The 26,564-nt window shown below is 46.3% G+C and overlaps 1 protein-coding gene across 1 annotated transcript; it reads right to left on the reverse strand.

Annotated features, from left to right (window-relative positions):
- Window positions 1–14,552: 14,552 nt before the first annotated feature.
- Window positions 14,553–25,604, reverse strand: S100A10 (S100 calcium binding protein A10). The gene is made up of 3 exons (XM_034654309.1): window positions 25,486–25,604; window positions 17,720–17,872; window positions 14,553–14,960 (listed from the first exon to the last, which is right to left on the reverse strand). The coding sequence occupies exons 2-3, from the start codon at window positions 17,849–17,851 to the stop codon at window positions 14,799–14,801; spliced, it is 294 nt and encodes a 97-aa protein (XP_034510200.1). The 5' UTR covers window positions 17,852–17,872; window positions 25,486–25,604; the 3' UTR covers window positions 14,553–14,798.
- Between the last annotated feature and the right edge of the window lie 960 nt (window positions 25,605–26,564).

Genomic DNA, 26,564 nt, shown 5'->3' on the forward strand with positions numbered 1-26,564 from the left:
CCTTTTTATTTTATTGGTATTATCAAATAACTAGCTTTTGGTTTCATTGGCTTTTTTGATTGATACACTGTTTTCAATTTTATTGCTTTGTGCTCTAATTCTTATTATTTCTTTTCTTTTGCTTACCTCAGATTTGCTTTTCTTTTTGCTATTTCCTAAAGCAAAAGCTTAGATTATTGATTTGATTTGATTCTTTTTTTTTTCTTTTTTCAGTTTTATACACCTATTTGACAATCATGGTTATTTCTCATCCACGTTAACTGTAGATTTTTGAAAGTGGTGCCAGGTACATAGGTAACCAGTGATAGAGCTTGTTTGGTGAACCTTCATCCTTGTCATTTTTCTGGACAACCACACACGGATACGGTATGGAATATTCTTTATTCCTTTGGCCCAGACAGCTTTGAGTCTGGTGTCAATGCACACATCTGGAGTTCCCATGTCCTTCATGGAAAATTTCTAGATCTCTTTGAGTGCCTGAGGGGCACGCTTCTTGAAACCCATTCCATGGATGCAGTTGTGACTGTTGATGGTGCGTTCTCTGGTCACTACCTCATTGATGACAGAATGGTCCTTCTTCTTGCCATCCTTCTTTGCAGGAGCCATTCTGCCAAGCTCAGTTTGGTAGGTGATTGATTTTAGATCTTTCTTCTTTTGAAATATATGCACTTAATGCCATAAATTTCCCTCTAAGCACTGCTTTTAATAAGTTGTGTTTTTATTTTCATTTAGTTGAAAATACTTTAAGATTTTGCTTCAAATTTCTTCTTTGACACATGTGTTAGTTAAAAGTATGTTGTTTAATCTCCAAGTATTTGGGTATTTTCCAGCTCCCTTTCTGTTTTGGTATCTAGTTTAATTCCATTGTTGTCTGAGAGTAGACACTATGATTTCTATTCTTTTACATTTGTTAAGGTGTTTTTTGTGGCCCCAAATGTGGTCTGTTTTGGTGAATGCTTCCTGAGAACTTGAGAAGAATGTTTAATCTGCTTTTGTGGGATGAAGTGGTCTATAGATATCAATTATATCCAGTTGATTGTTGGTGCTGTTGAGTTCAACTATGTCCTTACTGATTTTCTTCCTGCTACATAATTCAATACATTATCACTCTTTTTAAAAAAGATTTTCCATATTTATTTGAAAGAGAGAGAGTGAGAGAGAGAAAGAGCATGAGCACAAGCAGGGGGAGCGGCAGAGGGAGAGGGAGAAGCAGGCTCCCCACTGAGCAGGAAGTCCAACGTGGGGTCTCATCCCAGGACCTTGGGGTCATGACCCAAGCCGAAAGCAGATGCTTAACGACTGAGCCACCCGGATGTTGCTTCTTATTCTTATTATTCTAAGCAACTTATTATCTGTTTGATGAATAAGAATAAGAAAAATAATAAAAGTTTTAATTTCACTTTTACTTATTCCTTTTCAGAAGCTCTTCCTTTCTTTATGTAGATCCACATTTCTCTCTAAAGAACTTCTTTTAACATTTCTGGCAAGACTGGTCTACTGGCAACAAATTTCCTCAGTTTTTGTTTGAGAACTCTATTTCTCCTACACTTTTGAAGGGTAATTTCACTTGGTATGAAATTCTAGGATGGTGTTTTTTTTTTCTCTGAATACTTTAAATATTTCACTCCACTCTCTTCCTCCTTGCATGGTTTCTGAGGAGAATTTGAATGTAATTCTTATCCTCAAGCTCGGAGATTCTTTCCTCAGCTGCGTCTAAGCTACTAAGCCCATCAGATGATTTTTTATTTCTGTTATTATAGGGTTTTTGATCTCTAGCATTTCTCTTGGGTTCTTTCTTAGAATTTACATCTCTCTGCTTACATTGCCCATCTGTTCTTGCATGCTGTCTATTTTATCCATTAGAGCTCCTGGCATACTACTCACAGTTGCTTTAAATTCCCAGTCTGGTGTCCATCGACAGATGAATGGATAAAGAAGATGTGGTATATATATACAATAGAATACTACTCAGCCATCCAAAAAATGAGAAGTTGCCATTTGCAATGATGTGCATGGAACTAGAGGGTATTATGCTAAGTGAAAAAAGTCAACAGAGAAAGAAATTATCATATGTTCTCACTCATATGTGAAATTTAAGAAAAAAGTAGAGGATCATAGTGGAAGGGAGGGAAAAATAAAACAAGATGAAATCAGAGAGGGAGACAAAACATAAGAGACTTAATTATAGGAAACAAACTGGGGGTTACTGGAGGGGAAGGGGGTTGGGGGATGGGGCAACTGGGTGATGGACATTAAGGAGGGCACGTGATGTAATGAGCACTGGGTACTGTATAAGACTGATGAATCACTGACCTCTACTTCTTAAACTAATAATATACTATATGTTAATTAAGGGAATTCAAATTAAAAAATAAAAATAAAATAAAATAAATAAATTCCCAGTCTGGTAATTCTAACATCCCTGCCATGTCTGAATCTGGTTCCTGATGTTTGCTCTGTTTGTTCTTTTGCCTTTTTAAAAATTTTTTTAAAAAAGATTTTATTTATTTATTTGGGATAGAGAGAGCACAAGCCAGGGGACAGAGGGAGAGAGAGAAGCAGGCTCCCCACTAAGCAGGGAACCCAAATTGGGACTCGATTCCAGGACCCTGGGATCATGACCCAAGCCGAAGGCAGACCCTTAACTGACTGAGCCACCCAGGCGCCCCTCTTCTTTTGCCTTTTAGTATGTCTCTTAATTTCTTCTTGGTAGCCAGACATGATGTACTGGGTAAAAGGCACTGCTGTAAATAGGCCTTTAATAACACAGCGGTAAGGTGTGAGGAGAGAAGAGCTTTGTAGGCCTGCAATTAGTCTCAGTGAGCCTGTGCTTCTGGACTATGAACTTCCTGCAGGCTCTCAATCTCCCCTCCCCCTTACATGGGGCAGGGTGCCTAGAGTGGGCTGGAGTTGGGTATTTCCCCTCTCTTTTTGGTAGAGATTAGGCTCTGGTTAATGGATTCTCCCGAGGGCAGACGTTGTTAGGAGGAACAGAGTGCTTGGAGTATTTCAAAATGGTTCCCCTTCTCTTCCGGGTGCTGGAAGCGCTTCGGGATTTTTCTCTAGTAGTCACTGTGGGAGCCTGGTAGAGCTCAGGAGGTACAACTTTCAGAAGTGTGAGAGGCTCCCAGGGACTGAGTCTCCCTGGACTTTTTCTCTCTGACTCACCCACGCTGAGCCTCCAACACTTGGTACATTCCAGGTTTCCCTCCCTTGACATTCATGAGGTTTCTGCTCCATCTGTGGTTCTCTGCATCCTCCTGCTGATCTCTCCAGTTGTGGGGGCAGCAGTTTGCCTTGTGACCCCACTTCTCTGTGGATATAGATGCTAAGAAGGCTTACTGGTTTTTAGTTTGTTCAGTTTTTCATCTGCTGTTGGGACGCAATGGTGATTTGCAAGCTTCTTACATGCTAGACCGCAAACCTATGGTTGTAGTTTTCATGCTGAGCTCAAGAGGCCTGTGGAACATCCAAGTGGATTTGTTACTCTACTAACGATGCCTGAATGGGGAGGGGGTGTAGTAAATGAGATTACCCAGGGATAGGGTTAATGTGGGAAGAGAAGAGGACCTAGGCAATGTCCTTGAGAAACCCCAACATTTAAGGAAGAAAAAGAAATGCTAGCAAGGCAGAATAAGAATGAACCTGAGAGGCAGGAGGAAAATCAGAAGAATGATACCCATGGAACCTAAGGGAAGAATGTATTAAAGATTTATTTATTTATTTTGAGAGAGAGAGGGAGAAAGGAAACGCAGGAGGAAAGGGCAGAGGAAGAGGGAGAGAGAATCCTAAGCAGACTCCCCACCTCCCCGAGTACAAAGCCCTACATGGGACTTGATCCCAGGACCCTGAGATCATGACCTGAGCCAAAACCAAGAGTCAGATGCTTAACTGACTGAGCCACCCAGGTGCCCAGAGAAGAACATTTTGAATGAGGGAATAGCTAACAAGAGTAAATGCTCCTGAAAGGTCAGATAAATTAAGGGCTAAAGACTGTCTCTTGGAGGGAGATTTTTGGTGGTTTGGGTGAAAACAATTTGAGTGGAGTGGTATGGGCCTAATATGGTTCAGAAAGAATTGAGAAGGAAAAGGTGAGGAAATGGAGAGAGCAGGTGAGATTAATTTTTTCAAGAAAGTTGTGAGATACAAATTTGAGGGAGTGCTTTTTCTTGTAGCAGGAGATATTTAGACATATATAAATGTTGATGGGAATGAGTGGAGTGAGCTGGAAGGAGTGATGGAAAGAAGATACAGAGGAGGGTAGGTAGCTGCTGGAGGGAAATCTCTTAGAAGGCAGGGAGGAGGTAAGAACCAGAGCACAGGAGGAGGGATTAACCTTAGAGGGGAAGAGTGTTGTCTACATTTTGACAGGAGGAAAGCAGGAAAGAATGCTATAGATTATATACTATGTCCCTTAATCTTTACAAAACTCTATGGAGCTAGATGTTGTTTTCCCCAGTTTTCAAGTGATGTAATGGAGGCCTGGAAAAGTTAAGTAATCTGTCTAGAGTCGCACTGGAGAACCTAGGTCTTCCAACCCCAGTGTTGCTTTGAACTGCAACTGTGATACTCATTTGCCTGTGATATTTTAAAAGCTTAAGTTCCCCATTGGAAGTGCCCAGACAATGACTGAAATCTAGCTGTGTCCTTGTTTTATGACTTGATAAACCAGGATGCAAAAAGTTTTACTGCCACAAATATGCTGTGCTATTTGGTAGAGTCTTGGCTAAAGAGGCAGTCTTTAATTAATGTTTGACCAACTCCATACCAAAGGTCTGCCTTTTCTTTCTGAGCAAGACTTTACTAGAATAAACAACCTTGCTTCTGCCTCTTTGTGTGGCCGAGAAGCACCAACATGCACATCTTGTGTAACTTATCTTCTTCATTCTTCCCTACAATTGCCACTATGTGGGTACAATTTGTCTGTGTTATAGATGAGGAAACTGAGGCTCAGAGAGGTCAAGTAGCTTGCCCAAGGCCACAGAGTAGGTGGCAAAGGGAAAATTTGAACCCAAGTCTTTCTGACTCCAAAGCTCTTGCTTCAACAAAGCATTGCTAAATGTAGCTTGAGGGGTAGGGAGGGACCTTCTGGTTGGAGGATGAATTACAAGTGCCAGCCGTATACCAAGCATCGTTCTAGGTGCTGTCGGTGCAATAAATTAATCCCCGGGCAACCTGTGAGGTAGGTTCTATTATTGTCTCCATTTTACATAGGAGAAACTGAGCCAGAGAGAGGCACAAACAGAGGTCACACAGCGTTTAAGTAACAAAGCGAGGATTGGAACCCAGAAAGTCTGGCTCCTGATTTGGGGCTATTGCCTCTCAGGAAGGGACTCTTGCTATCTAATAAGGAGAATAACTAGACTGGATTCTCAAAGCTGATTTTCCAACTCCTTCCCTGTTTACCCAATTTAGTTATTTGACTAGAGGCATGGACTTTGGAGTCTGACCTGGATATGAATCACAGCTCTATCACTTAGAGTTACATGACCTTGGACAAATTACTTCCCTTCTCTACGCATTCAGTTTCTTTGTGTGTAATGCAGGGACACTGAGAATACTTAACTCAAAGAGTATGTGTGAGGATTAAATGAGATAAAGCTTGTTAAGAGCTCAGCAGGAATGCAGCACAATGGACAATGGGCAATAGATACCACCTATTCTGATCAATATATCGTGAAGTTGACAATAACCAGCAGGATTTGAGCATAGGTCTGCTTGACTCCAGAGCCCCCACATCCCCTAGTGTACCAGTTACCTCCCAAGTGTCCCTATCCTGGTGCTTGGCAGGCCCTCTTACAGACTTCCCGGATGTAGTGTTCAGTCCAGTCAGGTGGCTCCTTTGACCCTCCCTCTTCCTGACCCACTGTGACAGCAGTTAGTGCTGAGAAGCTAGAAGCAGGACCAGACTGGGAGTTGGAGGCCAGAGCAGCAGGGATAAGAAGGCAATGCCAGGGGAGGTCACATGCCTGACCCCCAGTGTTGCCGGCAGCTCCCAGAGGGAATGTGCGAAGTCTATGGGCTAATATCAGGTCCAAGTCAAGGTCTGATTTAGACAAATCCTTGTATAGAATGATTCATCACGGGTGGTCTTCTTTTGGAAGTCTGCCCCTTTAGCCCCACCCCTAGGGGCTAGATTTTGATGATCTTGCATAGATTTTGAAGGTGCGTCTAATTCTTCTATTTTCAATCCATCTTTAATTGGTCATTGAGTCCTATTACATTTTTAAGAAACTGTTTTTGTGTCCTGGCCCCTCATTTTGAGACCTGAAAATGCCTGCTGGGAATGCTGCTCTCCAGGAGACTCCAGTAGTGTAGAAGGTTCTAGATTTCCCAGGGTGGTCTGAGAAAGCATAGATTAGGGAGAATCCATGTTAAGGAGAGAAGTCAGGATTGTTACAGGTAAACTGCGGGTGTGCTTGAGGCCCTAAAGGTGAAATAGGGCCATAAGTAAGAGTGTGATCAGATGCTGGCAGGATGGGGGCTGCTATGAGAGTGAGCCCAGAGGGTGAGGTAAATGGTGGGGGTCCAAGGGCAGGGGGGTGAGGGGGATGCTGGGCACTTGCCACATGAGGCTGTTTGCATGGAATGGGGTGAGCCCCACCGCCTAATGCAGGCTTCTCAACGGGGTCCCTCAGACTGCAGCTCACAGTGGAGGAAAGTGAACACGTGTGTGTGTGTGTGCACGCGTGCAAGCATGTGTGTGCCCGTGTGCATGTGTGGGCATGTTGGGGGAGTGGTTGTCCAAAAAATGCAGCCAAAAGGAATACCCTGTAGGAAAGAATTTTCTTTGAGGTCTTATGTTTTGTACTGAAGATCTGTGTTTTAATATAAAACCGTTTGAGAGGACAGCACCAAGTAGAGTGAGTGTTCCCTACTCATGCTCTAACTTGACTAGGCTCTCACTGCTCCCCACCTCAACCCCCTAAAAGCCATGGTGTGGGAAGCACAGGCTCGGGGGCTTGGAGCTGGGGTATTCTGCTCCACCCTATTCTTACCTTTCCATCTCCTATACTCTAGTCCAAATCTCAGCTTCTCTTACTTGGCTTATTACAATGTGCAGTGAAAATCTTAAAAAAACACATTGTGATGTAGTTATTCAAACAATACATATTTACTAAAGACAGGATATTTCTTAAAAATGTTTAAAAAGCAATGGATTTTTTAAAGTAAAATTTTATTAAATTTTTTGTACATGGATTTATTTTGTACATGGATTCATATCCTAATGATATGAAAGGACACCTAAATATTCTCCTTCCCACTTCCCTTTCGCCATCCTGTTTTTTCTGGGAAGCATCAGTTTTATCAGTTTCTTATATATTTAAGTAATTATGGGCATGTATTCTCCACTATCATTTCCCCCCAAATGGTGGTTAAATGTACACACAGATAGACAAAAACACACTATTCTCTACTTTATTTGTTGCTCTAACATTACGTCTCGTGATGGTCTCAGATTAGCATATCGAGATCAGTTGTTTTGCATGACTGCCCAGTGGGCAGCAGACTCTTAATTGGCAGGCCTCTCTCTAGTGTCTCCCATGTCTGTCATTTGTGTCTGATTAATTGTGGTGAAATGTCACTCCCTTGCTCAAACTATGTGCTTTCTTCCCTCCCAGGTATGATGTGGTCTTTGCCCTTCCCGCATCTGACAGCACACCCATCCCAGCCAGGCCCTGCCTTTCTCTGCTCATTCTTGCATTTTCCACATTTTCTGTTCCTCTCTGCTCTTCACACCCTGCCCTGCCCAAAGTGGATCTTTCTCTCTGTTCTTTTCTACTGACTCCTCTCTCCATGAAATCCTGGACTCTCAGCACTGATGGTGGCATTTACCACTCAGCACTCAGGCTGAGTCTTTGCCCCACCTGCTGTCACCTGCACAGTGTTGATATGCGCAGCTGTCGTTCTACTGGACTGCAGACTCTGCGAGGGCAAGCGACCACATTTTCTGTGTCATTTGCTACTTCCTGTGGTGCTTGCAGTCACACTGTTGAAAGGAAATGTCATTACAGGAAATCACCTGTAAAGTGGGAACAGTAATAGTAACTGATGTGAAAATGTTGGGGTCTGGGAGCAAACGGTCGAGAAAGGATTCTTGAGATGTCTTCAGTGCAAAAAGGTGGTTTTATTATAGCACAGGAACGGGATCTGTGGGTGGAAAGAGCTGCACTGGACTCTAAGGTGGGAGGGGTTAGGGATAGCTAAGTCTCTAAGGAATTTGGAAGCAAGGTCTCCAAGCTGCTGCTAGGAAGAGGTCGTTTACTACTGTCTAATAAAACCTGAGTCATGAGACCCTTCAGATGTGTATTGGTGAGCCATATGCTTAGAGGATGATTGCTAACATGTATCCTGGGTAGGGGGTGGATAGAGATAAAGGAAGTTTCCAAAGGGATTTTTAGGTGTTAAAGGAGACTTAGAGGATCCTGGAGGTCGGGCTAATGTCAAGCTAAGGTTGCCTTTTACCTCTAAGTGAAGTAGTAACATGGAGGCAGTTGAGTTCCTGGAGGAAGGTCACTCTGCCTGTCTCAAGTACTTGTCAATGAGCTGTAAATTATAAGGAAGTTTAATTCTTTCTTTTTTGCCTTTGTTCTCCACATCAGTATCTATCTCATAGGTTGTAAAATCTGTAGGAAAGCCAAGAAAGCTTGTGTGTGTTGACTCATGCAGAATGAAGGTAGGACAGAACAGAGTCCTTGCTACAGAGACCAAAGCTGAGTCCTCCTCCTTCTGCTGCTAGAAAAACAGGCTTGAGGCTAAGTGCTGCTACGGCTCATGAGTGACTGGATGGATGTGCCAAGAAGAGGTTGCTGGGAACAGGCTGAGCCTTTGCAGGAAGAATCCGCAGTGCGGGCTGCTCATTGATCAGCTGCTTGGTAACATGATAGGATTTCTGCATCACACAGTACGAGTTCTGTGGTCCAGAGAGCTAATTGAAATGATTTTTCCTCCTTTGGTCAATCTTATTGGAAGGACAACATAAGAGCATTAAAGAAAATATTAATGACATCACCATTCTTACTTTTATATAATTGCTTCCAGACTTTGCCTATTTTCATGCAGTAAAAAAAAATAGAAGGTAGCTTTAGCCAGAGTGAATATATCATTTTGCAGGTAAGTAGGAATCTTGGTAGGTTATGAGAATTAGTGTTCCATGGTTCCTCATCCAGACCCTGTGGCCCTATCATCTTGATTTTCTTCCTCTCTTAATTTTGGTATGACTTGCCAGAGGTCAGTTTTTTTCTTTCCTCTTTGCTCTCAGTGCTTCTTAGAAAGGTAAATATAAATCCCCACTCTGATTTATCTTTTGTAAGCTGGAATGTGATTGGGGTAAGAGTGCTGGAGGATAGTGGGAAGAACATTCACAGGAACTTATTTATTTATTTATTATTTATTTATTTATTTGACACAGAGAGAGAGGGAAAGAGAGCACAAGTAGGGGGAAAGGCAGAGGGAGCAGGAGCAGAGAGCCTGACTCGGGGCTCCATCCCAGGACCCTGGGATCATGACCTGAGCCAAAGGCAGACACTTAACTGACTGAGCCACCCAGGTGCCCCCACAGGAACATATTTATTGTTGATCACCCCCTATTAGACAAGAGGGTCCATCTCCCATAGGAGTAGAGTTAACCCAAACCTTGGCTTCATAGTGTTTTTAATCCAGTGACCTCACCTACCATACTTCAAACGTCATTTACTATTTCCCAGGTGTCATTCACTTATCACCTTCCTTTCTTGTCTTACTTACATGTACTCTCTCAAACGAATACACTCCATCCTAACCTCCTGGGGACTCTGTGTCCTGGACATTCCTCTGTACCATCATTACTATGTCCAGGAAGGCCGCAGAGAAGAACGGCTTTTAAAACCATAGATCGTCTAGGTTCAAATTCTGCCTCCACCACTTATTAGCTCCATACCTTGGTCAGATCGCCTGAAAAGTGGAAACCAACAGTACCTGCCTCACTGGTTGTTGGGAGGAGCAAATGAATTAATACTTGTAAGACACTAAAACAGTAAAGGCTCAGTTAATGATAGCTATTATCTGAATTTCCTCTAATCTTCAAAGACTAGATTACCTGTAATCTTCTCTGCCTAGTCTTGCCCCATCCACAATGATCACTTACTCTTTTGATGGTATAAATATTTGATACTTAATTTACGCAAATAGCACCCTCAGACAGCTGCAGAATAGAAAGAAAGAAACACAGCATCTGAGTTCATATGTTGACATTGCCACTTACTATGGGGCGGCTTTGGGGTAGTTACTGGAGTCTTGGTTTTGCCATTTGTAAAATGGATGTTATCTTAAAGTTATTGTGAAGGCTAAATAAGGTAATGCTTAAGAAGTATCTCTATCCAGGTCTTTGTAGACCCTCAATAAATACACGTTCTTTAAAAAAATATTAGAATTTTGTTTTCCAAATTCCAAAAGTAGAATTGTGGTAGGAAATTTAGAAGACATAGCAGCGTAGAGAAAGGAAATTCGAGTAATCTCATAAACTTCTTCCTGGAGACGACAGTTTCCCCAGCCAGTAATTTCTACCTTAGAAACTAAAACACAGCTGGATGTATTTCCTTTAGTCTTTTGTGTGTGTGCAGACACACATATTTTAAAAAGAAAGGAATCCCAGGGCACCTGGGTGGCTCAGTTGGTTGAGCATCTGCCTTTGGCTCGGGTCATGATCCCAGGGGCCTGCGATGGAGTCCCAGGTCAGGTTCCCTGCTCATCGGGGAGCCTGCTTCTCCCTCTCCCTCTGCCTGCCACTCTCCCTGCTTGTGCAGTCTCTCTCGCTGACAAATAAATAAATTAAATATTTTAAAAATAATAAAAAATAAATAAATAAGTATATATATATTTTGAAGATTTTATTTTTTTTTATTCGAGAAAGAGAGAGCACACAAGCAGGGGGAGCAACAGGCAGAGGGAGAAGCAGGCAGAGGGAGAAGCAAGGAGCCCAATGCAGGACTCGATTCCAGGACCCTGGGATCACAACCCAAGCCAAAGGCAGATGCCTAACTGACTGAGCCACCCAGGCATCCCCATACTTATTTAACCCTATTGTTGGACCTTGAAGTTGTATTCAGGTTTTAGCTACTCTAAAGATTGTTGCATCAAGTATCTTAGTATACGAATCTTTGTAATGATCTTTTGTTACTTTGTTAGGATTAATTCTCCTGGCATAGAGACGTTAGGTCAAAAACAACACATTGAAGGGGGCTGGTGTACACTGCCAACTTTGCCTCCCCCAAAGGCTGTAGAAATTACTTTCCTGTCAACGGTGACCAAGGGTGCCCATCATACCTCACTCTTGCCAATGCTCTGTTGTGTTGTTATTTATTTATTTTTTGTCTGCTTTGTCTGTTATCTTTCAACCGGATTGCAATCTTGATTAGGTGCTGTGGGCATCTGCCTCTATATTCACCACAAAACTTTGCTCAGTATCCTTCCCATAGATAGCCCTTGTAAATAATTGTCAAATGAATGAATTCCTATTCACAACTATCGCTCTGGGGTTAAAAGCTGGAGAAGATAAACGATCACTTTCAAGTTGGCCAAATTGAGAAAGAGGTATATATACTTGCCCTTGGTCTCCCATGGAGATGGCTTAGCAAATAGAAAATAATTTTAGATATTTTATTTAAATATTAAAGTATTAATTTATTAAATTTTAAATGTTAAAATATTTTAATAGAAAAATATTAAACCACAGGTAATTGGCTCATGTTCTGGGGACTTGGACAAGGGCGTGGGGTCCAAGAGAGAAAATGAGCTGCGTTTCAGGGTCAGCTCTGCAGCATTTCCGCACTGCCGTCCATTCTTCCTTCAGAACTGGGTGTGGAGAGGGGCGGGATCTGCTTTTACAACTCAGCCCTGTAGCAGAATGAGTGGAATTTTCCAGAGGTTCCTCTTGATGGCTGTTGGCATAATCACAGCTTTGCCCTCTGGGAGCCATTAGGCGGTGACTCTTGAAGCCTACACGGCTGTTTTGGTAAGTCAGATTGTGGGATCCGTTGTTTATGTTGGCATGGAGAGCCATGTTAGGTTTTGAACCCATTTTTATTTTCTTTGTACGAGCTCAAAACTCTATGTTTTGAGCAATGGGGCTTACATAAGGAAAGTGTGCTATTCTCCCCTTCCCCTACCACCTCCAACATGCACACACACCCAGATGGTTCCCTGGCATTGGGGACTATTCTGAATGCCAGAGTCTGGGGTCATCTTCTAGGAATAACACACTGCTTTAGAATTTTTTGGACTCTACATACCCACTATGAACATAAATTGAAACTTCCTCTGCCCTAAGCCCAGACTCTCTCCTGGGCTAGTTCTCTTTGTTTTCAGGTAGAGAGGTTTAGAGTGTGAAACTTGCTGTGGATTTGGGGACATCTGAGTTTATAATACTCAGTAAACACATCTGTCCCAGGAGGCAGGTGGTGTAAACGAAAGGGGTAAAGCTGGGCTGATACACATTCCTTAGACAGACAGTTTGCCTGACTGTGATGAGTCAGTTTCTTTTCCATTCCCTGTAGCTGTCAGGAGTTATCTTTTTAGAGCCTTCTTTCCTTAGAGCCACGGTTTCTTTAACCTACAGGTTGGAAGACTTCCCTTAGAATTAAGAATCATCACTGTGGGGGCGCCTGGGTAGTGCAGTTGTTGAGTGTCTGCCTTTGGCTCAGGGCATGATCCCGGAACACCAGGATCGAGTCCCACATCGGGCTCCTCCGCTGGGAGCCTGCTTCTTCCTCTCCCACTCCCCTTCTGTGTTCTCTCTCTCGCTGGCTGTCTCTCTGTCACATAAATAAAAATAAAATCTTTGGGGCACCTGGGTGGCACAGCGGTTAAGTGTCTGCCTTCAGCTCAGGGCGTGATCCTGGCGTTATGGGATCGAGCCCCACATCAGGCTCCTCCGCTATGAGCCTGCTTCTTCCTCTCCCACTCCCCCTGCTTGTGTTCCCTCTCTCGCTAGCTGTCTCTGTCTCTGCCGAATAAATAAAATCTTTAAAAAAAATAAAAAAAAATAAAATCTTTAAAAAAAAAAAAAGAATCATCACTGTGGTTGGGGCACCTGGGTGGCTCAGTCGGTTGAGTGTCTGCCTTTGGCTCAGGTCATGATAGTCAGGCTCTCTGCTCAGCCCTCTGCCCCTCCCCCCTGCTCATGTGCACATGCACGCTCTGTCTCTCTCTCTCTTTCTTAAATCAATGGATAAAATCTTAAAAAAAAAAAAATCATCACTGTGGTAGGCATGGTGGATGGGTCAACTCCTAATGTGCCGAGGTTGGAAAATGTGGAACTCTTATGTCCCAGGCTCCCTTGAAGTTAGGGCTCTGATGCGATTGCAGTTCTGCTAATTAGATGAGCTTCCTTGAGCCTTGGGTGCGGAGCCAGCCCTGTGTGGAAAGAGGCGGGGAAATGGGTATCCGGGATGTGTGGTTCTGGAGTTGCCCGCTGCCGCAAGGGCTTCCCAGTTCAGCAGACCGCTTCCTGAGCCAGCAGCCCTCTTGGTGGCCCAGTTCTGTGACAGGACATTCCCAGGGTCAGTTTCTTCAGTGAGCCAACCCTCCCTCCTTTTAACATCTTGTAATAAATCCTTCTTTGGGAACCTGATATAATCCCATCACTGCAAACCTGTGAGTAGTCTTACCTTGTTCATTTCTTGGCTGAGACAAAATTAAATGGCTGGAATTGTGATCTTTGACCTTGATTTTATTACGGATTTCTTTTTCCCAAAGCTAGTTTTGGGAAACTAGCTGTTCCTTTTTGCATGCTTTTCCTTGTGAATATGGATGACCTTATACGGAGCTTCCCCCCAGAATTATGTAGCTGTGTCCAATCACAAGAGCAGATGTTTCCCTCTTCACTGACCTGTTTAAGTGGAACAATTTCATGTGCCAATTCATACATCATCTCTCCATGAAAACAGAGTGTCGTGGTCAGCAAGCAGATAGCACACAGTGCACGTATGCTGACGCTTTTAATGGGCGCAGACAGGGCTGCGAGAAACATTTTGCTGTTTTTTAAGACGTTAGTCCTGGCATTTCATTTTCAACAGAAAAGGACCACCCCATTCTGTAAGTCGTGCTAACCTATCTCCTGCCATCTCAATCCAGCCACGACCTCTCGCGACAACTCAACATACGTTAGTGTGTTGTTGCTGAAGCATCGCACCAGACTCGGTTTCTCGATCGGTTGTCTCACGGACTTATTTGTACCTGAGACTTTGCAGAAACTGCATGAAAATTGGACTCTGACATCTCGGCATTCAAAGAGCTTATTGGAAAGGCTGACTTAACTAGACAAGACAGTGCTCAGTAATTATAAAATTAGGGTATATTCTTGAAGTGCCTTCTCTTAATCCTTGGAGTTTTGGTCCTTCAGCTGGACACAGCTCCAGGGGCGGGTCGATCAGGGAAGTCAGGCTCCAAGCCTGAATGGAGAGCGCTTTCCAGTCTTGCCTGCTGTGTGGTGCGCCGGCTGCCCAAGGGCATGCAGGCTCTTGGGGAATGAAGCAGGGACCAAGCATTTCTGAAGAAGGAACAAACATTCCATCTCAAGTGAGGAACTAAAAAAGGAACTTGTTTATTGGGGGCAAGAGGATGCAAGCAATATAAAAATCAAAAGCTTATCTGACTTCTCTTTCTCTGCTTCTCAAATGGGGGCTGGATTTTATTTGTACATTTTTGGAGGGTCCTGATCTGCTCATGGAATCCTTTATACAGGGGGAAGCTGTGGGACGGATTCCAAAAGAGACCCTTTGGGAGAACTCTCATTGGGCGGGAGTATTGCTCGGTATTGCCTACTTCTTTCCCTTCTGCTTCATGTGTATTACAAAATAGTCATTGCACGCGATGGTGAGCCCGGCGATTAGCGAGAAGAAGCTCTGAAAGCCCACTCTGCCGTCTCGGCACTGGTCTAGGTCCTTCATTATTTTGTCCACAGCCAGAGGGTCTTTTTGATTCTGAAGAAAAGAACAAAAGCAAGAAATATCGGTCAGTGGTTACCATGACAAGCTTCTCTGATTGGCCCTGCTGACGACCATTGATAGCATCTTCCGATTATCTGAACTCTTGTTTTAGGTTGTAAGTGATCTTTGGAGGTCACCTAAATGTATTTTTCTGCCTTGAGAGAGCATTTCAGTAAGTTCATATTATTAAGCGAGGAAAGAGGTTTCTGTGGTATCCTTTCATAGGCTATAGGGGTCTTAGGAACTGCCTATTTCTAGAAAGAGGAGATTCATGGCAGAGAAGCTAGAGCAGGCCTCCTCCGAATTCTCAGTCACTGCATCTGCCACTGTGAACCTGGCATGATCTTCCGACCTGCTCTGCTTCTAGTTCAGCCGTTTCCACAACTTTCAGAATCACAGGATTCTGCCTAATAACCACCCTAAACTCCCCATTTTTTGTAGTGTCAGCCTACATTCTCTCAGCGACTGTTTATTTCTGATAGCGCGGTCAAATCCTTAAAAAAAGGAAACTCCTTAAGAAAAGATTGCATAGGATAATGTAGGCACTAAGTTTCAGATCACTCCTTTCCTAGTGAATGGTCAGAAGTGGGAAGTGTGGCTGTTCCTACGGGGCCAGACCATCAACCAGGGAGGGAAATGAGGCCCTCTGGAGGGTTCAGGCGTTCAGAGAAAGTCTCCATAATGCCACAGACCTGGCGCACGAGTGAGGGAACTCACACTCAGTGTCTCAGGTGTGTTGGATGTTTCCACACTGCACCCAGAAATCCCCTATGCTAAAGCAGACGCACTTCCCACTTGAGGACCCTAAACTCCATCCCAAGCCACTAATTACGACTCGCTCTGTGTGGCTGCCTCCACTTCGGGTTGGTTTAATTCTGGCCTCGCCCCCAGCTTCCTGCTGTGGTCAGAAGGAGTGAAATTTAGATGACACCAGGGTCAACTTTAGAAACAAAATGCTTTGTCAGTGCAGCAAGTGTGGGTGTGCCTGGAATTAGGGCCCATGCCTGGAATAAAGGACACCGCCGTGTTCGTTGCTCTGTACTCCGTACGCCCTTCATGTTTCTCATGCCACAAAGCCTTCATGGGGAGAGTCTGGGTCTCACGTGATGTTCATCCTCACTCCTCATTTTATGCAACAGCACAGTTAACAAGGGTTTAGTACGAGGGGAAGGCCTCTGTGCGAAGGGCAGACTTACAATGAACACATGCCCCTGCACTGTCTGCTTGCCTGGAAGCATCACAGAGAGCGCAAGTAATCGTGTGCAGCCCCCTCAATTACAGGGGCAGGAACAGAGGCCCAGAAACCAGAGCCACCTGCCCAGTGTCAGGACAAAGCCAGATCTTCTAACTCCTGTCTGGGGCTGCTATCAGAGGATGACAAAAGCAAAGCAAAGCGTCTTCTGCCTCCTTCGGGGCTGGCGTTGTGGTACCTGCAGCTGTGAGCCCACAGCTGGGCTACTGGTATCTGTTGACTTTACTGGTATTGATGACATGTCAGTCAGAGCGTACTGTGAAACCCCGTGGTTACCGAGGCAGGAGGCAGGGGCTTGACTAATGCGCTAACCACCAGGCAGGTGACAAGACACAGGACCCAGCCCTTCAACATCATCTCCCTTCACCCATTAGAGGCTAATACAGTTCTCTACCCCACGCACAGTAACCATTCTTTCTTTTCTTTTTTTTCTTTTCTTTTCTTTTCTTTTCTTTTCTTTTCTTTTCTTTTCTTTTCCTTTCTTCCTTCCTTCCTTCTTTCTTTTTTTTTTTTTTTTTAAAGATTTTATTTATTTATTTGACAGAGAGAGCAAGCACAGAAGCAGGCAGAGCTGCAGGCAGAGGCAGAGGGAGAAGCAGGCTTCCCCGCTGAGCAGAGAGCCCGACATGGGGCTCAACATGGGGCTCGATCCCAGAACCCTGGAATCATGACCTGAGCCAAAGGCAGCTGCTTAACTGACTGAGCCACCCAGGTGCCCCAGTAACGATCCTTTCAAATGGCCACGGTAGTGGCAGGGAAAGAGGGGCTTGCATTTCATGCTAGTATTTTGTCAAGCAATGTTTCCCCTTCGGTTAAGTACCACAACCATGTCTTGAGGACCTATGATGTAAAAGGATAACTGTGCCTTGTGGCCTAATGTCCTGAGTGAGGTATCTGAGTTGATGGCAGAGTCCTCTCCTAGTCCTGATGGGCCCCTCAGTCTGTGGGACTCAAGCTATGCTCCCGTGTTCTCATAGCATTTTCAGTGCGGAAAGCAGTGATTTCTGGAGTCATGCTTGGCTCTCATGCAGCAGATGCTCGACACCGTTCCTTTACAGAGCAGGACACATATTTTTAAAAAGCCTTTATCTGAAGGGATTTAAGAAGAGATGCAAATTGCTCAGAGTGGACGTGACCAGAATGTGGCATCTCCAATGCCAGGTTTGTGACCAGAGGTGGTCACTTCCTGGTTGATGTCTCTCTGGTGAGAGGCCTTTTTTCACTGTCTCTGTCTCAATGGACATCTTGGGGTTATGCGTCTGCAGCCTTATTTCACCTCCAAATTATAAGCTCCTTGAGGACTGTGTCCTCTCTACCTTCTGCTTCCCCTACGATATCTCATAAACAGTAGGCGCTCAATAATGTTTAATAAGTAAAGGAACAAAGACACCTTTCTATTAGTGGCCTCTGCAGGGAAGGGATGGAAAGAGGAAGGAACAGCAACCAGGGCTAGAAGCACTGGGCTTCGTGTCTGGTTCTTTCTGGGCCTTTCAGCACTTACTTCCAAAAATCCAGGGAACTCCTTTTCCATGAGCACTCTCAGGTCCTCCTTTGTTAAGTAGCCTTTATCCCCAGCAAACTTGTGAAACGTGAACATCATGGTTTCCATGGCGTGTTCCATTTGAGACGGCATTTTGGTGAGGTCTGTTGAAACCTTTTAAAAGATGTAAAGAAAGAGTTTACATAACCTTTAAAGCCATGTTGCCAGTCCTTTGTGGGTAACTGGAAGGAGAATGATTAGGTCACTCATGTGACCCCTTCCGGCTCTAATGTTCAATGAATCTAAAGCCCAGTTCACCCCAGGTGTTGGGCCTCCTGCTGGTGGAAACGGGCACCTCAGGTATTGCTGCCCTGAACGAGGATTTGTCTAGCTGCCCACCAATTCTGCACAAACCGCCTAATGAGGAATACAAACTCTAATCACTTGGAAAAGCTAGGTCGGTGTCCGTCTTTTTAGCTGACAAAGCATCTAGTGAAAGAGCGGAGGTTTCAACTTTTCTCTCGGCACTGGTACATGGGACTCTTAGATATGTCTGAATACAAACAACCCACCCAGTCAAGCCTGGTTAATACTGAAAACCTCAACCCTCCAAGCTTAACTAGGTAACCTGATTCAGTCTAAGTCTAGGTTTAGAAACCTGCTCACAGGGTGCCTGGGTGGCACAGTTGGCTGAGTGTCCGGCTCTTGGTTTTGGCTCAGGTTGTGATCTCAGGATCGTGAGATTGGGCCCCACTCAGCACAGAGTCTTAAGATTCTCTCTCCCTCTCCCTCTGCAATGCGCCTCCCTCCCCACCCCCACCGCCATGCATGTGCACATTCTCTCTTAAAAAAAAAAGAAAAGAAGAAAAAGAAAAATAGAAATCTGCTTACAAGTTCTGAATTTTGTCTGCTGGGTGTGTACTCTTTACTAAAGGTCTGAACTTGCTATTGCTTGCAGTACAGACATTTGCATCTCTTTCTCAAAGCTACCCAAAGCTCATTATCTAGTTCTTGAAACAGAACAAGTAACAGTACCTCCCTAACTCTTTTGGGGACCTGGTTTTTGGCAGGAAGCACAGAAGAGCCGCTGTCAGCCTGGGGCACAATGGGAGAGCAAGAACTTTCCATCAGAAAGTGTTTAGGGACGCCTGGGTGGCTCAGTTGGTTGGGTGTCTGCCTTGGGATGGGGTCATGATCCCAGGGTCCTGGGATGGAGCCCCACATCAGGCTCCTTGCTCAACGGGAAGCCTGCTTCTCCCTCTGCCTGCCCCTCCTCCTGCTTGTGCTCTCTCTCTGACAAATAAATAAAATCTTAAAAAAAAAAAATGTTTAAAGGGAGCAAAAGGAAACATGTCAGATCATTATATTCAGGTATAATGATCTGGAGGCATATGCCACATCAAGACCCAGTGCCTGGTACTTAATAGGAGCTCAGTGGATTTTGGCTTAATTGGAAGGAATGCTTTGGCCAGAACGAGTAGTTTTGGCTAACATCACTTAAGAACATGCTAGTGGAGGGGCGCCTGGGTGGCTCAGTCGTTAAGCGTCTGCCTTTGGCTCAGGGCGTGATACCAGGGTGCTGGGATCGAGCCCTGCATTGGGCTCCCTGCTTTGCTGGGAGCCTGCTTCTTCCTCTCCCACTCCCCCTGTTTGTGTTCCCCCTCTCGCTGGCTGTCTCTCTCTGTCAAATAAATAAACAAAATCTTTAAAAAAAAAAAAAAGATCATGCGAGTGGAGAGAAAACAGGTGAACTTGAATGGAGACAGTAGTATACCACTCCAAACCAAACAACAACAAAAAATAAAAAATCCTAAAAAAGGGAGCCTCGGTGGCTCAGTCGGTTAAGCATCTGCCTTCGGCTCAGGTCATTATCCCAGGGGCCTGGAATTGAGCCCCGTATTGGGCTCCCTGCTCAGCAGGGAGCCTGCTTCTCCCTCTCCCTCTCTGCCTGCTGCTCCCCCTGCTTGTGCGCTCTCTCTCTCTCATTCTGTCAAATAAATAAATAAATAAAATCTTAAAAAAAATAAATAAAAAGCCCCCCAAAACTGCACGTCCCAGGAATCGGTTTTGAGCACAGGCTGAGGGAGAGGCTGGCACCTTCCCGTACTGAAGAGTGCCCAAAGAAATCAGAAACATGATTTCAGTCTGGTTCCTGCTGCTGACGGATCTGTATTCAACGCAGATTTCTAAATGCTATCTTTTACAGAGGAGAAGGTAGAGTTAGTTGGTGACCACCGGCATTGAGCAATTACACTTATGAATTGTAAATTCTATCCCGTTAATCCCCAGAAAAGTGCAGGAACCAGCATGCCAAAGAATGTGCTAGAGAACGCCATACACCAGAATCTGGTATGATTCATCTGAAAGGCAGTTCTCTTGGAGAAGTCAGCAAATTAATGCTTCAAGGTCCACTGTGAGATGAATTCCAGGGGAACCACACCCTTTTCCCTCCCTTCCTACACAGCCCGAGTGGTTGTAGATGGCAACCCACGGTTCCTGGATGGAGTTACCCTTGCCTGGATTGTTCTGGAAGTCCAGCAGTTTAAGAGAACTGAACCGACTGAGTCACCTATGAGAGAAAGATGTGGGGGCGCCTGGGTGGCAGAGCGGTTAAGCGTCTGCCTTCAGCTCAGGGCGTGATCCCGGCGTTCTGGAATCGAGCCCCACGTCAGGCTCTTCCGCTATGAGCCTGCTTCTTCCTCTCCCACTCCCCCTGCTTGTGTTCACTCTCTCGCTAGCTGTCTCTATCTCTGTCAAATAAATAAATAAAATCTTTATAAAAAAAAAAAAAGATGTGGGATCCCACCCCAGTTCTGAAATAACTCAGGAAAGGAGTCAGTGACCAGAGGTTTAAAAAAAAAACCTATGTCTAAGCTCAGAGCGGTAGGGTACTTCACAACTGACTCCCAAAGATGCCGAAATTGGATCTGGCTGCCAGACACCCAGTTCGCCTTCTGCACAGAGCAGAGCAGAAGGAAAAGCAAAGCCAGAGAAGTAAGAAAGAGGACACAGTATGGTAGGGGGCCCCATAATAGGAGAACAAGCTAATTTAGGAACTTCTAAGAAACGTAAGTTGTAAGCAGGAAATCTTGGCCACCCTTGAATATCTTCTTCAAGAGAGTGAGGCCAGTCTAACCCGCGTTCGCTCAGGTCTCGGGTCACTCCAGTCCCATCCTTGTCCCCATTCATTTCGAAGCTTTCCTCTCTGAAGCCACAAGCCTGCCTCACTGGGTCCCCCATCTTCCCCTCCCCCTCTCCATTTTATTTAACAAATGGGCCATAAGTACAGCAACCAGCTGATTCCGTATTTGTCAGGTAGACCTTTGAAACAAGAATGCAGAACAGTGACTAGCCAGGAGTCTGAGTTCATGGAGGTGAATGGCTTTGAAAACCAGAGGAGATGCCCACAGTCTCATCAGGAACCAGCACCCAGAAAGCACTGAGCACAGCTACAAGCAAATTATTCTGTTTTGAAGGAGGAGACAGTGCACTGGTTTTAAAGCAGGGTGAAGGAAAAAGGGGGAAAAGTTGTGATTAGAGCTGTTCTCTTAGCTAGTGGGTGAGTCACGGAGCTCTTACCAAGTACAGCTGCTGCCCCACTGAGTCAGCGGCCCTCCAGTCTTGGGTGGGGCAGGCTGCAGGGCTGACCACTGGTAGCTAAAGCAGCAAGTTCAGGGACCTGAATCTGGCGCTTCCGCCCCCCCCAGTCACGTGACACCCTTTGCTCCATTTTCACTGGGGTGCCTTGGGCCTGGGGCTGAGAGGTGGCAGCATCCTCTCTGTACCCAGGAAAACCTAGTCCTACGCCTGAAACGCTCAATCCATTTAATCTTTCACCTGTCTGTCTCTCAGATTTAAGATCCTCTAGGTTAAGAAGTGTGAATTATTCTGTTCTATCTATGAAGCACACGGTGTGTATTTGCTCAATAACTAAATGAATAAATCAGACAAACCCCTTGGCAGGCCCTTAAGCGCAGGTGTGACCACCCAGGTCTAGACTGAAAACACTGTAGTTCGGAGCTCAGCAGAAGGATGCGAAGCTGGGAGAAGCTGGGGAAGGGGCCCACAGGGGCTGCCTGGGAACACAACAGCAGGGCACCGAGGAAAGCACATTCCATGAGCGCAGGAAAAAAAACGTGTCCTGCTAAACAGGTCTGGCCAAACCCTGAACATGACTTCTCTTTCTCTTCTCACTCCTGCTGTTCTCTTGTGTCTTGGTTCTCACTGTGAGCTCCACAGGCTGACTACCTCATCGTTCTTGCATGTTTTATTGAGTCATTTTATTCTGATGTCTGTGTGTCCTCCCTACCTGTTTGCCTGGGTAAGAGGTCCATAAGACAGAGACTCAGGCCTCTGTGGTCTTTCTCTGTGTAGTTTTCTCTACAGAAAAGAATTCGGGACTCCACATATTTAGTCACAGTGGTGGGAATTAAACTTTCCACTTCTGGTCCCACACTGAGCACCTGTTGTGCACGTCCCTGATGTTAGGCTGGCGCGCGTGCGCGCACACACACACACACACACTCTCTCTCTCTCTTTCTCTTTCTCTCTCTCTCACTTGCTCTCTCTCCATGGTGCTTGCCTTTGGGGAGTTCACCAGCTAATGGCATACTATTTAAAAATATATCCTGAATTCTAGCTAATTGTGTTTCAGATTCTTTCCCCACAGATTGTGGGTTCCTTGCGCACCCTGCCCTCCCACAGCCTGCTCAATGAAGTGGTAAGAATGAAAGTGACAATAATGTACATTTTGATTCTCCTGGGAGTAGTAGGGAACAGGAGCCCTCCTTAGAAAAGTGTCCGCTCCTGAAATATCCCAAATGTTTGCTCTGGACCCATGCCTAGATCCAGACCGTAATTTCAAAGAGCACACTTCTAAAGAGCAAGAGGTCTGATTTACTTTGCTCTTCTGTGTCTTGTCCATACCCTAGTTTTCTTACAGCCCACCCAGAAAATAATTGGCAGGGTGTCAGTCAAAACAAACATCTGTTATTTAAAAATGTGTTTGAGGTTTCCTTCCCTTTGCTTTGGAGATTTTGAAAAGAAAAAAAAAGGGGGGTGGTTTTTTTTTTTTTTAAAGATTTTATTTATTTATTCGATAGAGATAGAGACAGCCAGCGAGAGAGGGAACACAAGCAGGGGGAGTGGGAGAGGAAGAAGCAGGCTCATAGCAGAAGAGCCTGATGTGGGGCTCGATCCCATAATGCCGGGATCACGCCCTGAGCCGAAGGCAGACGCTTAACCGCTGTGCCACCCAGGCGCCCCGGGGTGGTTGTTTTTGATGTTGTTGTTTGAAAATTGAACACAGAAGGTATTTTTGAATTTGATCCCTAAAGAGAATTCAGAAAAAATGAGTTGAGGCAATGGATCTGGGTCCAGGCTGTCTCTCCCACCTCTCCCCAAACATACAACTTGCTGCCAAAAGTGGGCAGCAAAGAAAAAGCTCCAGATGCAATGCGCTAGGAAGGAAGAACTCAGCAGCCTCCCGTACCCCAGGAGCACACCCACTCTTCCTTGAAGAGCTGTCAGACATCAGCCTGAACTGGTGAACAGTAGCCACTGTGACAGCTGCTATTAAATCCATTGGTGGGTTGGGTGGTAGTTATTTAGTGAAGGGGTAGGAAGCGCTGAAGATTGTTAAAAAATAAGCAAATTCATTCTTTTTGTTTTCGATACGAGATTCCTAAATTGTTGTCCCCAGGAAAATGAAAAGCTTAAGAAAGATGCTAAAACTTCATTCCAGCTTTCCCAGCACTCAGAGTACTAATTTATACATCATAACCCTGAAAAGATCCCATTGTTTCCCTCATCTTTGAAATATTGGGCTGTATCCAAGGGCATACCAAGTGGGTAGTGCTCTAAAAAAGCCACATTTTTGGAACTCTCATTGGGAAGCTGGGAGGCACCCAGTCTCAGCTCCGCCCAGCCCAAGGTCTGACTTCACTGGGGTGGCTCCTTGAGAGGCTGGTCAAAGGTCAGACACGGAAGGAAAAGGGCCCATCTGATATTGTTTGTAAGAAAAGCCAGGGAAGAGTCACCTAGAAATCAGCATGCTTTTTGTCCAGTACACCCTCAAGAAAACTGGAAGAACTGAAATAAGAAACTTCAAATGGTGGGCCAGGGACCACGATGAAGAAAGGAGCTTCTGGCTGTCAAGGACGGCATGTATGCCATCGAGGAGAGACAACTAAATGGAAACAGGATAGGAGTCTGTGGGGGCTGGGCTGATGAAGAGATCTCACATGAGTTCTATGAACTCATTTCTGCACCAGCCTCTGGTATTATCTTCTGAAGTTTGCTGAAACATGCTGGAGGCCAAGATCACTGTCACGGTGTTTCCATGAGCCCGGCCTCCCCGAAGCACAGGCCATAGAGATCCACAGCAGCAGTCTGAAACTCAAGCTGCAGGGGGGGCGGGCGTGGAAACCTGCAGCAACTGCTGAAAACATCTTGACGGGAAGAGCTACCGCACAAGTCAAGCTGAGGCAGCCTGCCAGTGGGCATACAGGCCAACCATCCAACAACAGGACATCTCACCGTGGCCCTGCCAATCCAGTTGCTGCCCTCACCCACAGATTACTCAAGAAACCTCTCCTTCAGATGGCTGGCCAGTCCTGGTGTGACTCACTTCCGCTTGGAAAATGCCCTCTGAGATGGCACAGTTCCCCTTCTACTTCAGGGAGTGTTCTGTCGGAACCATCTGCAGAAAGTATCTGGAACCATCGGGGGCCACACCCACATGGTCTCACAGCTGAGTCACAGGCCTGCACTAGGAGAATCTGGGAGTCCTTTGTGCTCACCAGGCCCTGCACCATGCTCCCAGCTCCCCTTGGGAGGGAAGAGGGGTGGGCTTGATGTGTTTCAGAGTCTGGTCTAGGGCTCTGTTCTGCCTAGCTTGTAGCTGTTCGGCTTTCCTCGCTTTCCTCACCAGCTCCATCCACCCGACTTGGCAGAGTCCCGGTTTCAATTAGGTGGAGTCTAACAGGACAGTTAGCAGTGTCCAGGGCTGGAGGAAGCCGCATTCCTTTGGCTAAGCTCAAGTGGTGACCTGGTACCACCCGCAAGTCTATCTCGTCTCATTGCACCCGGCCAGATTAACCTGGGTTGGGAGGTCTTTCATCAAGGCTGCCCTTCCCCTCTTTGTAGTTCCACTTGTTTAATGAAGATCACAAGAAGAGAATCCTTTCAGTAGGGAAATCCCTTCATCTATTCCCCTCTCCACCACCAACTGCCAGCCAAGCTTTATAAAGAAAACAAATAGACCGACACACAGACAACAGGAAGCCCAACCTGCAGCACTTGGGCGAGGGACTGAGCAGTGCCCTTTAGGAAGGGAATCCGCCAGCTGCCAACACGGCCAGCTCGGGCCGTCCAGCTCAGAGGACGCCACACACAACTGGTCGGAGGTCAGCCTGCAGCCGAAGCCCACAGAGAAACATGCCAGCCAGGAAGGGGCGAGAAGCGGGGTTTCGGATAACCCGGGAGACTAGTGGAAAAGTAGGAAAAGCGGGGGTAAGGAGAAACGGAAAGGGAGGAGAGGGCAGAGGCCGCCGGGCGCCGACACCGAGGTCCTGGAATAAAGGACGAGGGCTCCTCCTCCAAGTCCGCGAGGATCTGGGCAGGGGCGCTGCCCGCCTCGCCAGGGTGTGGCCCAGGGCTCTGGGACGTGGACACGCAGCAACCCCCGGCGCCCAGAACAACGCGCGAAGCCCGGGCAGCCGATGCGGGGGCTTCCACGGGCTCCAGGTCGGGGCTGGGGGCGGCCGGCAGCGGCGGGCGAAACTCACCTTGGCCCGAGGCTCGGCGGGGACGATTAGCTGGCTGGGACGCACGGCCAGTGAGCAGAGCGCGGCGGGCTGGGAGCCTTAGTACGGGGCGGGGGGCGGAGGGTGGGGTGGGGGAGNGCCGGTGTCCGGGGCCGCGCTCACCCCACCCCTTCCCCCGCCCTCCTCTTCCCGTCCCCCCCACGCCGGGCGCAGGCACACACCCTCCCGGCGGTGCCGCGGCGCCTCGGCCTCCGCCCGCTCTCACCTCGGCCTCCGCCCGCTCTCACCTCGCCTGCAGCATTCTTGTGAACGTCTCTTCCTACTCGAGGGCTCTGGAATATTTCAGGGCGTTCCCCACCCTGGGCCGTGCCCTTCCTCTCGGGTTTGGTTTTAGAGAGTGAGCGCGCGCGGAAATCAGAGAATCCAGCAGTCCTGCGGGTGGGGCGCGCTGGCCCAGAACCAGATGTGGACGGCTCTTGGGTAACCTACAGGTCTAGGAATTAATGTCTAGATGGTACCGCAGGGAGGGAGGGCCACGTGCAGTCCTCACGACCGCCAAGGCGTCGTGTTCTCAGGTTAGGGCCGGGACGTCAGTCCGGAGGGTCTTCGTGGCCTGTGGCCCTGTCAGCCTACAGCTGGCGGAGAAGCCAGTTCCCTGCCTAAGCCGGCCCCGCAGGGTGGGGGTGGAGGGTGCTGTGGGCTTGTTGGCTCCCACACAAATCCTTTGTTGAACAAGGGATTGACCCTCAGTGTGGAAGGCTTCACTTGGTGGATAGTTAGTTCCTCTTCAGTTGTAGTTGACATCGTTGAGACCAAAGTTCCTAAGCCTCCTTTTACTGGCCTATTTGGTTCTCGAAATGCTTTAGGAGAAATTTCTGGAAGAAATTTAGAGAAAACCCAAGTGTTTCTAGTGGATGCACAGTGTTTCCCTCCTCCCCCCATTTCTTTTAACTGCTGTTTAGGGTTAAATGCAAACTACTAGCAGCTGTTGGTGGAAAAGCGCCCAGTCTCAAGTCCTGGGTTTTCCTTTGTTCCCAGGGGAGGTCCTGGGAGGAGTGGAGTGAGTGATCCTAAAGGAATGAGCAGACTCGGGGAATCCT

The sequence above is a fragment of the Ailuropoda melanoleuca genome, chromosome 2 (genome assembly GCF_002007445.2).
Source record: "Ailuropoda melanoleuca isolate Jingjing chromosome 2, ASM200744v2, whole genome shotgun sequence".
In the NCBI taxonomy this organism is placed as follows: domain Eukaryota; kingdom Metazoa; phylum Chordata; class Mammalia; order Carnivora; family Ursidae; genus Ailuropoda; species Ailuropoda melanoleuca.

Coding starts and splice junctions, on each gene's coding strand:
- S100A10 (XM_034654309.1), bottom strand. CDS start 17,851: ATGCCGTCTCAAATGGAACACGCCATGGAAACCATGATGTTCACGTTT. Junction 14,961..17,719: donor AGTTCCCTGGATTTTTGGAA/GTAAGTGCTGAA, acceptor TCTTTTCTTCAG/AATCAAAAAGACCCTCTGGC.